The sequence below is a fragment of the Mytilus trossulus genome, chromosome 8, assembly GCF_036588685.1.
Source record: "Mytilus trossulus isolate FHL-02 chromosome 8, PNRI_Mtr1.1.1.hap1, whole genome shotgun sequence".
Taxonomy (NCBI): domain Eukaryota; kingdom Metazoa; phylum Mollusca; class Bivalvia; order Mytilida; family Mytilidae; genus Mytilus; species Mytilus trossulus.
The window spans coordinates 20,142,539-20,156,005 of record NC_086380.1 but is presented as its reverse complement, the minus strand read 5'-3'; the positions used below and the strand labels follow the sequence as shown (position 1 = coordinate 20,156,005).

At 31.4% G+C, this 13,467-nt stretch overlaps 2 protein-coding genes across 5 annotated transcripts in view; both read right to left on the bottom strand.

The window, feature by feature from the left end:
• LOC134680689 (myosin heavy chain, clone 203-like) overlaps positions 1–7,563 on the bottom strand; it is a 35,224-nt gene extending 27,661 nt beyond the window's left edge. For all 4 annotated transcript variants that reach the window (XM_063539842.1, XM_063539839.1, XM_063539840.1 and 1 more), the window contains exons 1-6: positions 7,463–7,563; positions 6,687–6,858; positions 2,845–3,009; positions 2,079–2,219; positions 1,612–1,796; positions 657–762 (exon numbers count right to left, since the gene is read on the bottom strand). In XM_063539842.1, coding sequence (XP_063395912.1) covers positions 657–762; positions 1,612–1,796; positions 2,079–2,219; positions 2,845–3,009; positions 6,687–6,858; positions 7,463–7,539 — 846 coding nt within the window. In that variant the 5' untranslated portion in view covers positions 7,540–7,563. The remainder of the gene's footprint in view (positions 1–656; positions 763–1,611; positions 1,797–2,078; positions 2,220–2,844; positions 3,010–6,686; positions 6,859–7,462) is intronic.
• Positions 7,564–8,483: 920 nt separating this feature from the next.
• Positions 8,484–13,467, bottom strand: part of LOC134727435 (uncharacterized) — an 85,220-nt gene continuing 80,236 nt past the window's right edge. The window contains exons 13-16 of the mRNA XM_063591816.1: positions 12,057–12,243; positions 10,877–11,317; positions 10,054–10,122; positions 8,484–8,573 (exon numbers count right to left, since the gene is read on the bottom strand). Coding sequence (XP_063447886.1) covers positions 8,484–8,573; positions 10,054–10,122; positions 10,877–11,317; positions 12,057–12,243 — 787 coding nt within the window. The remainder of the gene's footprint in view (positions 8,574–10,053; positions 10,123–10,876; positions 11,318–12,056; positions 12,244–13,467) is intronic.

Here is a 13,467-nt window from a genome sequence, read left to right as displayed (position 1 = left end):
TTATTATCCTCTTCCAACAATTTTTTGCAGAAACTCACCTTGAAGAAATCTTCCTATAATTCATTCAAACACATAGTTTTTTAATAAAGAAATTTGAGCAAGTGAATTATCAAATAAATATAAAACAACAGCATTAAGCATTATTTAAAAAAAAAAAAAAACAGCAAGGCTGTATTCATATGGTTTAAAATAAAGAGATGTGGTTTTATTGTCAATGAGACAAGCTATCCAAATGAAGATAATTTAAGCTACTGTAGTTTTTTTGTTTTTTTAGGTTACTTATTTTCGCGAATTGTGTATTTCAAACACTTTCCCGGGTATTTATTTTTGCGATCTTATAATTAATGCCTTTCAGTTGAAAGGTTTGATTTAGATTCATATGTATTTATTTTCGTGATTATAAACCAACCGCGAAATTCGTGAAAATAAATACACTGCGAAAATAAGTACAAATACAGTATTACATGTCCACCATACAGCCACCAGCAATGAGCAAAACCCATACTGTATAGTTGAAATTAAAATGACTGTCAAATATTTACAAGACATGAAACCACTGGCTGATTTGAAAAATGAATAAGAATGATCTTATGAATCTCTTACTGAAAAAAATCATAAATTCAATGAATATAAAGATTATAAAGTTATTAACTAACCATTTCTTTCCTGAGAGTTTGTAATGATCGTTTGTGATCCTCCATTACTCCATCTTTATGTCCTTTCTCTTTACTGTACATTTGTTGTAAATCTTGATTCTGTTGTCTGTAATGATTAAAATTACATATTTAAGGCAATTTTAGGACGCAAGTTCAAAGAATACACACCAATAAAAGGAGAAGACAAAAAAAAAAAAAAAAATGTTTATCATTCAAAATTTCAAACATTTCAAATGCCACAAATTAATAATGTATTTTATACAAGAATGTGTCCTAAGTACACGGATGCCCCATCTGCATTATCATTTTCTATGTTCAGTGAACGAAGAAAGTGGGGTAAAATCTCTAATTTGGCATTAAAATTGAAAGATCATATCATAAGGAATATGTGTACTAAGTTTCAAGTTGATTGGACTTCAATTTCATCAAAAACTACCTTGACCAAAAACTTTAACCTGAAGCGTGACGAAGGAACAGACAAGCGGACAAACAGACCAGAAAATAAAATAACCATAAATGGGGCATAAAAATAAATGGAGAATGTGTCCATGAAACGCAGATGATACCTTTGCTTGCATAATAGAATGTTATAAAAGGTGTTAACAAGAACATTCAAAGTAATGCACCCCAAATTCATTGTTTACATAATATGCCTGATGATTTATTTTCTTATGGAGGATTTTAAATCATAATGTTGCAGGTTTGGAGGAGCTGAGTGGTACCAAACATGTTTAATCCCATAATATTCTGTATGTGCCCGTCTCAAGTTAGGAGCCTTAAATTTAGTAGTTGGTGTTGGTTTCAGTCTGTCATATTGGTTTTTCTATTATTTTTTTCATCATAAATCAGGCTGATGATTTCCTTTTTTCAATATTTTTATTTTGTCATGTCAAGGACTTCAATTGCTTACAATATGTTATGCATTTTAATCGTTCTCATATAAAATATATCTTACTTTAATCGACCAATGATATCTTCTTTATTATTAATTTCTCTCTGACCTGCTCCTATTTTATTATGTAGAGTGGCCACTTCATTACGTAATTCTTCCACGTCTCGGTTTAATATTTGTTGTCTACTTGTCTCAGGTCTTGGTGAACGTGATATCAGTCGTAAATCTTCTACTAGTTTATTCTTATCCTGCAAAAAATTCAACTTATTCATGTAAATTGTTAATACAGATAAACAAATTTTAATGTGCCAATGTAGGTTTAAAGTATTTTAAATTTATATAAATGTATAATCAAAATATGTTTCTATGGAGTCTAAATGTAATGCATGTGATAATTGACTAATCACTGTCCTTCAACTGAAATAAAAAGTCAACCTTTTCTATTTTTATTCAACAAGGGAAATAACTCTACATATTCTGAAATGCATATAACCAAAATCCTATTGGACAGACTAAATGTAAGCAAGTACCTGTGTTAAGTTATCTTTCTCTTTTTCTAGTCTGTGTATTTTATCTTCTAGTTTCGTGAACTGTAATGAGGTAGTATTACTCTGTCTATGGCCTGGTTCTGATTTATATTCCTCTACCTGAGCTGTTAAATTTTCTAATTCCTGTAAAATAAAATACAAGGTATCAAATTTATGTTTTTGAATCAATTATTCAGTATATGTGAATAGATACATCCTCAACAACTTACTTTGTAAAGCTTAGGAATCATTTTAATTCACAAAATTCTAAATAACATTGTCAGTAGTAACTTGTGCTTCTTGTGTTCAGAAATGTTTTGGTCATAAAATATTCTTTATTAACCCTTCATTTATAATTGTCAACTAGAAATACAGTTGAAACAGTAAATGTAAATAAAATATACAGAGGAATTCATGAAACCTTTTACAAAAATATAACTGGCGAAAATATACAGAGGAATTCATGAAACCTTTTACAAAAATATAACTGGCGATACAACACTTTCTTAAAAATCTTGTAACGTCTGCAACTATTTTTGTTGGTGTCTTTTCATTTAAACTGGCTTTTTTACAGCTCTTTAGCTTTCTGTAATGAAGTATGTGTATGCATATTTGAATAATTTGATTTTGGAACTTAAAAATACTTTTAGGTTCGAAACATGATTGTTCAAATGAATAAGCCCAGACCTCTTTTCCATCAATAACTAAATTCTTAATGTCAAAATATCTACAAGCATTGATACAATATTTAAGAGGGTAGATAACTCACTTCTTGTAATTCTTCTATCTTATTTCTAGACTGTCTTTGTTCATTAAACAAATCTTCCTTTGCAGAGTCCAGTTGTCTGACTAATTCATCTCTCTCCAATTCTAACCCATCCATGTGGCGTAACCTCACTTTCAAACTGGCATTCTCTTCCTCTAACGAGGTCAACTGAAACAAATGTAAGAAACTTAATAAGCAAATGTTTGAACTCACTGAAAAGCTTCTTAAGGTGGTACCAAACACCTTGAATACAATTTGTTTGGATCGTTTAATTTCCATAAAATTTTGACAAAATATTTACTTGACCCTGCAACAAAAATATAAAGTTTTCAAATTGAACCAAATAAATAAAAGGAAAAATTTCATTGGATACATACCACTTTGACAAAGACTAATTTTTATCATTGAGAAGGTTAATATTTCCCTAACCCATAACGATAGAAGTTTGGATGATTATCTCCCTGTAGTGTAATGTACCACCTTAACTATATTTTTTTTTACTTGTAAATTAACAAAACATTTAATTCTGCATTCAAAATAAAATCTTGAAGAAAAAATGAAATCATTAAAGCCTGAAATACTTAAACATCGAAGCTCAAAGTCTGAAAGACTGATGAATTTACAAGGTGATACATTTGAGGAATGAAAGTAATATTTTTCTGTCTATGAAGAAATAACTTAAAAAATTTGGTGCACACTGAATAATGCGTGTAGCGGGTTTTTTTAACAGTGAGCACCACATTTTTTATGTCATTTGGAATAGACAGAAAAAATATTACAGTCATTTCTTATAATTTAATTCTAAATTCCATTTTAAACCTAAACAAGAGTGCACACGCTGAAATGTCTCGCCTTCTGTACTAATCATTGATATTATGTTGATAGTCCTAAGTATAAAGCTTTATTACAACTGTCACATAAACTTAACATTAATCAAGATAACTAAACAAAGACCAATGAACCTTGAAAATAGGTCAAGGTCAGATGAACCATGCCAGGCAGACATGTACAGCTAACAATGCTTCTATACAACATATATAGTTGACCTATTACTTATGGTTGAAGAAAAATAGACCAAAACACAAAAACTTAACACTGTGCAATGAACCATGAAAATGAGGTCACGGTCAAATAAAACCTGCGCGACTGACATAAAGATCATAAAATATTTCCATACACCAAATATAGTTGACTTATGGCATATAGTATTAGATAAAAAGACCAAAACTCAAAAACTTAACTTTGACCACTGAACCATGAAAATGAGGTCAAGGTCACTTGACATCTGTCCGCTAGACATGTACACCTTACAGTCATTCCATACAACAAATATAGTAAACCTGTTGCATTTAGTATGAGAAAAACACACCAAAACACAAAAAATTAACTATAACCACTGAACCATGAAAATGAGGTCAAGGTCAGATGACACCTGCCAGTTGGACATGTACACCTTACAGTCCTTCCATACACCGAATATACAAGCCCTATTGCTTATAGTATCTGAGATATGGACTTGAACACCAAAACTTAACCTTGTTCACTGATCCATGAAATGAGGTCGAGGTCAAGTGAAAACTGTCTGACAGACATGAGGACCTTGCAAGGTACGCACATATCAAATATAGTTATCCTATTACTTATAATAAGAGAGAATTCAACATTACAAAAAATCTGAATTTTTTTTTCAAGTGGTCACTGAACCATGAAAATGAGGTCAAGGACATTGGACATGTGACTGAAGGAAACTTCCTAACATGAAGCATCGATATACAAAGTATGAAGCATCCAAGTCTTCCACCTTCTAAAATATAAAGCTTTGAAGAATTTAGCTAACGCCGCCCCCGCTGCCGCTGGATCACTATCCCTATGTCGAGCTTTCTGCAACAAAAGTTGCAGGCTCGACAAAAACCATGAAAAAAGTTGATGATGTCACGGTCACATGACTAGATAATGTCTGTGGGCAGATAAAAAATAATGTCAGCCAATCAGAAGACACGTTACATCCAAAATTAAATTATTAATGGTTAACTTGGTGAAAAATTAACAAGCTCAGTATATGGTTGTGTATTGAGTTCAGGATTTCATATCATTATATTGCATATTGTGTTCAGGCTCTAATTCACCAAACATAGTACAGAAATAAAATATTAAGAAATTAAAAATAGAAACTTCAAAAAAGATATTTAATGAATGATCGTAATCAGCTGTAATCTAAGCATGTTAAAATTAAACTAAAAAAAGTGAAAAAGAGAAATTTGTCATTTAAAATATGAAAATATTCAGCTATCAAAACAATATTCATGACATTTCCAATAAAATTAACCTTATCTGGGAAAATATAAAGGGAGGAAACTCAGGTTAGTAAAATGGTAAGATGAACAACACAAACTGCATATATGTGATATGTGAACGAGATACCGTTTCCCCTCAACATCTATGAAATCTTTCTTGATTAAAACACTTCACACTTCTATAAAATTCAGTTAATTAATATTGTGTGTTAAATTTGTTAATTGGCATACCTTGCTATCCTTTAAAAAAAAGTATAAAATGTATGAGAAATTTAAATTTTAAAATTATATGTAATAATTCAACAAAAATCTTAGTCTCACGCAAACACATGCATAACTTAAAATTCCAAGACAATATGATGTCCCTTAATTCTAACTCTAGCATAAAACAAGAGGCTGTCACAACGACAGCAAACCGGATTTATTAGCATTTATTTGTGTACTGGCAATATCACAAGAACCATTACTGATGATTGGTGAAAGTGAAAATCGTCAATATCATATTTGACCTCTATATTGTCATCAGTATCAACATATTAAAATTTGAAAAGCTTAGATTGAATGGTTCATGAGTAAATGCAACAACGTGAATGAAACCAACATTTTACAATCTTTCAAGAACCATAATTCCTGAACGGTAAAAGTCAAAATCGCCATTATTGAACTTGACCTCTATTTTGTCATCAGTAACAACATATTAAAATTTGAAAAGCTTTGGTTGAATGGTTCATGAGAAAATGCACAGACACGACTGGAAACACCATTTTTCAATCTTTCAAGAACCATAACTCCTGAACCGTAAAAGTCAAAATCGTCATTATTGTACTTGACCTCCATTTAGTCATCAGTAACAACATATTAAAATTTGGGAAGCTTTGGTAGAACAGTTCATGCGTAAATGCACGAACACGACTGGAAACGCCATTTTTCGATCTTTCAAGAACCATAACTATTGAACGGTAAAAGTCAAAATCATCATTATTGCACTTGACCTCTATTTTGTCATCAGTAACAACATATTAGAATTTGAAAAGCTTTGGTTGAATGGTTCATGAGAAAATGCACGGACACGACTGGAAACACCATTTTTCAATCTTTCAAGAACCATAACTCCTGAACCGTAAAAGTAAAAATCGCCATTATTAAACTTGACCTTCATTTAGTTGTCAGAAACAACATATAAAATTTTTGAAAGCTTTGGTTGAACGGTTCATGAGTTAATGCAGGGACAACATTTGATTGCCGCCCGACCGACCGACCGACCGCCCGCCGAGCATCCCCAAATCAATAACCGACATTTTTGTCACAAAAATCCGGTTAACAAAGCTTATAGGTAGCACTAGAATTGGATCTGTATACTCATAAATTTCTGAACCAACATGGTAATTTAATGTGAAGATATTCATTTTTTGCACTTTTATATCAAGTTTGGTAGATAGCTCTTGATAATATCAAAATTCCATTTACTTCATGCAAAAAAAATTCGATTAACACATGCATAATAGCACAAGAAGTCTGTACCGGGTACATCACATTCAGAAGGCCTCTTACTTTTTCATCAGGATCAATAAAACTATCCGATGCCCTTATATCTCCCAGTCTAGATCTTAACTGATCTTCGTAATTCTTCACTTGTCTTTTCTTCCGAGATAAATCTTCCTCTATTCTCTCGACATCCTTCACAATATTTTCTCTTTTGAGTTCCGTCAACATCAACTGGGTTCTGTTTAATAGAGAATTCAAATTTTACATATCAAGATCTCTCTTGTATGAAAGTACAGGTCTTAGCTGTGTATAGGTGCATTTTTTTACCTCCTAAAAGAAGTTGGAAGCAGAGATGCATATAATACACAAAAATAGACAGTCTTTCATTTTTTCTATAATAGCCAAAATACAGTAAAATCTCTATAGCAAAACTATCTTATTGTTTTTAGCAAAAAAACTATCTCATAAAGCCCCAGTCCTAATGTAGAAATAACTATACATTTTGAATCTTAATTCATAGGTCATGGTTCTTATAAGGTTGACTTTCTCTGGATTTGAGGTTGATCTTTAATTACAGGTCTTACTTGTATCTTATATAGACTCTATAGTCTTTTGTTTAGGACTGTATGTCCTCTAAATGTATTTTAGTTCTTTGTGTTCTTGGGTAGCTGTCTAATTGATGTATACCCAATATCTCTTTTTATTCATATGATTATCTATTTCTATCAAAACAGAAGCAAAAAATGTCAAAAAGCAATGAATCCAACATTAAACACCATTTTTCTAGAAAAAAATATTTGAATATTCCTCTAAGAATATTTTATTCCATTATGTTAACCTACTTTGCTTCATCAGTCTGTGCTTTAATCAATTGTAACTTTTTCTCTGCCTCTTTTACTTCAGACCTAGAACCTTTCATGGCACTCACCAGTCCTTCAGACGGCCTTTCCTATAAAATAGACACACAAAATGTACTTCAAAATTGGTAAGGAATTTTACTTTTTTATGTGTTATCATATATTTCTTACAATTCAAAAGCATATGAAAATAAATTATTATGTCTAGAAGTACTTTTAGTCAGCCTCATTAAAACTGTGCAAATTGTGTAAGTTTATTCCAAAATATGCAAAAGTGTTACGGTAAATGTTTTGTAGACTTCTTTGTCTTATTTATACGCCATGAAGTATGTTGTAAGTTTCTCTTTGATTTAATAGTTCTGAATACTCTGCATCCATTCCCCATCTTTTTAATGGGTTGTTTAACATAAAAGTACCCTTCAACTCTGATATGATGTTTACACAGCTACTTTTGCATAGGTACTATTTCTGTACTAAACATTTGTAGACTTACTGGAAATCTACTTTTAATATTCAGTACTATTTTGTTATAAATATTTGTAATATTTAGGTACCTGTATTTCACAGTACTTTATTTGTACCTGAAATTTAGGTACTACAGATTTTTGGTTACTAACATTACATTTTCAGCATTTTGAAAGTTTTTCTATTTCAAATCTCTCGAAGTTATGATTTTCAAACATGGAATATTGTATTATTTCTGTACCAAATATTTAGTACAAATCAAGTACTGTAAAATACAAGTACCCGGTACATAAATATTACAATAGTTTTAAAGTAAAGAAATAGGACTAAATATTAAAAGTAAATTTCCAGTACTGCTTTTTTTTAGTACAAATTCTATACACAACCTGATAGAAATTTTGAATTTGTAGAAAATTTAAAATTCGTGTGGGTCACCTATACTCAAGAAAACCACAAAAATTAAACTCCCACTAATAATAACAAATCCACAGTATCTGCAGGTTCTTTCTACACATGTAATCTTAAATACTTTTATGTACATCTAGACACTTACTCTATCTAGACTGTTAGATCTGTAATTTGTTGTAGTTCTTCTGGGTTCTGTGGCTAAGTTGTCTATATATGATGTTGACTACAAGGAATTAAATGATATAATGTATAAATATTACATGTAGTAACAAGAATGTGTTCAAAGTACATGGATGCCCCACTCCAACTATCATTTTAAATGTTCAGTGGACCGTGAAATGGGGGTCAACATTTTAATTCGGTATTTAAATTTGAAAGATCATATCATAGGGAACATGTGTAGTTAGTTTCAAGTTGATTGGACTTCAACTTCATCAAAAACTACCTTGACCAAAAACTTTAACCTGAACTTCGCACTATCATTTTTTATGTTCAGTGGACCGTGAAATTGGGGTCAAAACTTTAATTTGGCACTAAAATTAGAAAGATCATATCATGGGGAACATGTGCACCAAGTTTAAAGTTGATTGGACTTCAACTTCATCAAAAACTACCTTGACCAAAAACATTAACCTGAATCTGGACGAACGGACGCACAGAAGAATGAACAGATGAACGAACAGATAGACGGACAAACGGACGTACAGACCAGAAAACATAATGCCCCTCTACTATCGTAGGTGGGACATAAAAAGAAATAGCTCCAATTAACTTTGAGAAAAATAAAATCAGAATATAGTGGTTAATGCCAATCTTTACATTGCTTTCAAAGAAGTACATTGATAGTCTTATACATATATTTCTTTCAATGTTTTGGAATTGTCTCCCTTCGACTATGGTTGTTAAAATCATTGTAATTCTATATAAGGTGTCCTGTCTAGCCTTTACATGTTAATGATCTCTGGTAGTTTCCAATTGAACCTTCCATGTTGGACGTCTATAAACAGAGATTAACATGTGGTAAGAAGAGACGGCCTATGACACCATAGTATATGTGTTAATGTAATTCATACCAGAGAGATAAAAGATGAGCTAGATCAAGTAGATACATGTACTATGATGTCATAGGGCTTCTCCTCTTACCGCATGTATCTCTGTTTATACTGCTAACTTTTACTGTTAATGCATTTTTTTCTAAGATACCAATTTTCTTGCATTGAGAACAGATTCTATTTTAATTGATATTTTATTTCGTTTCACCAAAGTTTGCATATAAGCATAAGAAATCTATACTGTGATAAACACTTCAATGTGGGGTTTGCCTTAACCAACCAAATCACAAAATGTGTGCCCCATAATGAAAAAAAAAATATACAGTAACCCATAACAATGTTTATTATAATGAAAAGCATATCAAAGACAAAATGTCTTACCTCACAATAAAAATGCTAAAGCATAGAGGGTTATTGAAACAATTAAAGTTATCTTTTTAGATGAGAAATGGAGAGAATTCTGACAAAAAGAGTTTATAAACACAAAATTCTGTTAGTAGAATACATATTAATTTAATTTGTGTATCAGGGGGAAAAAATATACTTTTTTTTTAAGTGTCAATGCGTTTTTCACATGTGCAGAATTTTAGTTGTGTTCTAAATAATAAATTGTGTAATTACAAAAAAACAAGAAATGCACAGAATACTAACCTTATGTGTGTCTGAGTATTTAGATGGCGATACGTTGGGAGAATTTGGCAAGTCTTGAAACGAAACAGACTGTAAAGAGAAATTATAGTTTCACATGAACGCCATGTAGATTATAGTAAATTGAATGATTGATTGATTGTTGGTTGCTTAAGGTGGTAGACCTAGGTTAGGGGAAATAACTCTTAAAATCATCAGTACGTTTGTGTCAGCCATTTTCATAAATAGGTTCTAAGCTTCTAGGATACATAGATTATTTTCAGTCTGTTTCAGGTAGATGCTTAAAATACATTAATAAAACTTGACTATTACAAACGCATCACTGAATTAAAGAGTTATCTCCCTGGACCAAGGTCTACCCCCTTAAAGTCCAGTTGCAAATATTTCATGCATGTTCAGGACAAGAAAATTTATTATTCTCTCTTTATCAGTCATTGTTTCTAAAAAAAACTTTTCTGAAAAGGTGAAAGACCCAACAAATATAGGACAAAAACAATTGCATAGATAGCCAGAAGTAATCAGATATAGGTAAATATAAAAAAAAAGAAGATGTGGTATTATTGCCAATGAGACAACTATCCACAAAAGACCAAAATGACACAAACATTAACAACTATAGGTAACCGTACAGCCTTCAACAATGACTTTCTATTTTATAAACTTTCTATTTCATAAACTTTCTATCTAAACTAATTATAAACTACTCTCAGTGCAAATTCTCTTAAACAAAAACATACCAACGTAGTGGACTGCTAGATTTGTTTTAATAGAAATATCATTTAAATATTTTCTTAAAATATCTAAGTTACTATATAAGAGCACTTACAAGTTTATCCTCTCCATTTCTAGGACTATTCAGATCATTTTGACTTGAGGTATATCTTGGACTACTGAGATTAGAATGCATAGGACTGGACCAGTCTAATTCAATTCCAGTTCTGGTGTTTATTTTATCACGAAGAGGACTATTTGATGTTGAACTGGCCCTATTTGGCGTAGAAGTTGAAAATTTATCCCGTAATGAACTGTTCCTTTCAGGATTGGTCAAGTTCACACATGAATTTGGCCTCTCAGGTGATGAACTGGACCTTGACCTTCCAAGGCTTTCTGGACTGGAAGCATCATTAGAGGGGCTAAATCTGTCTTGAAACAGTCCAGTTCTCGCCCTCTCTAATAATGAACTAGTCCGTGATGGATTGGAACTGCTGTGGTCAAGCCTAGGTGAATTCCTACCATCATTGCCAGATAAATCATTGTAGGAAGTCGACTGTAAATAAACCCACATGCATATATTTAGATATAAGATCTTACTAGTTGGAAAATTCAAAACCGAAAGTCCCTATTTAAATGGCAAATCAAAAGATCAAATGAATGAATAGATATTCTTATATAAAATTAAATGAGGAGGCTATTTTTCTGATGTAAAACTACAAAAAGCTGTACAAAGGCATTATATTAAATTCCTAGTAAAACATTGATTTGTGACAGCCAATTACACATTTATTTAAAATCTAGCATTAAAATAAACCAAGATATATTTATGTGTGTGTTCCAAGTCTTAAACCATAAATGGTTGTCTTTGTTAAAATTTTCGTTTATCTAATTTTGGAAATTTGTGTTGTTTGATGACCTTTTGAATTGTCTCTGTGAAAGTTAGAGGACAAAAGATGACAAAAGCTCACATGGTAGAAAACCAAGTGTTCAAATTCAATTTGTCAACTGTCCCAAGTCAGGAGCCTGTAAATCAGTGGTTTGTTTGTTTATGTTTGACATATTTGTTTTTTTCATTCATTTTTTGTACATAAATTAGGCAGTTAGTTTTCTTGTTTGAATTGTTTTTAAATTATCATTTAGGGGCCTTTAAAAGCTGACTATGCATTATGGGCTTTGCTCATTGTTGAAGGCAATATAGTGACCTACAGTTGTTAATTTCTGTGGCATTTGGTCACTAGTGGAGAGTTGTCTCATTGGAAATCATACCACATCTTCTTTTTCATATTAGTTACCTTAGGTAGCTCCCCAGTAATACTAAGCATGCCTCTTGTAGGAGACTTTGTAAGTCTTGGTGAGAATGACTGTCCCCTTCTCTCCATTTCTATTTCTCTCTGTATTCTCTCTGATTCCCTCTGTATCTCTCGTCTTTCGTCATCTAAGCTGTCCCGTCTACTGCTGTTTCTTGTGGAACTGGAAGATCTGAAACAAACAATACATACATTGAGTATTGCCTGACAAAATCTTGATATTGATTGTCCTTATATGGTCATTTGTGGCATATGGTTGCAGTCTCATTGATGATTTTGCCACACCTCATTTTAATCATTGTTAGATCCAGAAAGTCTATTGAACCCAGAAACAGAGCAAGAAAAAAATTATTTTGAATCAATTATCACATATATATATATATGTATTGTGAACGATTAGCCTCTTGCTACAAGGTGTGGAGAATTTAGCTTTTTGTCAATTATCACAAAACATATTTCATAGTGTGACTGACATATGGCACTTATATTAAACATGAAAAAAACCTCACAATTATTTTGAAATATAGATTTATCTGGATCTCTTTGAATAATACACAGAAGTTATCAAATTGCTTCATTAAAACTAAGACTTTCAGAGCAATCAATGATGGATTATTATGACAATGAATTTCAGGTGAAAAAGCATGATTTCTTTAATGCTTCTTTGGATATATGTAAATAAAAGTTATTCAACAAGCTGTCTAGATACAAAAAACTGTGAATAACATGTAATCCCAATTCTTATAATCAAATCATCAGAACTGTTCGATTAAAATTGAACCATACCACATCTTCTTTTTTATAAATAACTAAAATATATGTGTATGGGTATCTTATGATGTAATAAGCCATTGATTTAAGATGCATAGTGACAAATTCACTTTAAAAGCCTATTGTTGCCTCATTGACAATCTTACTACATCTTTAAACTTTATTTATGTGAACGGTACTGTCAGCCTTTCATTCATACTATAAGCCTTGATATAAGATTTAGTAAATGTTTTCAATGATTGACCAAAACATTTTTTTTTTTTAAATGTTTTGTACAATTAATTGATGATTTAAACAATAAGATTTAAAATTATGATCAAAGGAAAATATATCATTGCAGACTTATTTAATTCACAAGTACATGTATCAATAATCAAGAGGAGTTGACAATATACACTTTATTGCTATTTGGAAATCTGTTGCCGTTGACCAGAGAATTGGCCCCTGTGACTTGAACTATTGACGTTGTACAACGATCACTTTTCCATTGTGGCGGAAGATATTTTTTATTATGACATCAAAATTTTACGGAAATCTTTATGATGTACAGTAATGGCAGACAAATAGCAAATAATAAGGTATATTATACAGACAATATATTACAAACCTTATTGACGATAAAGAG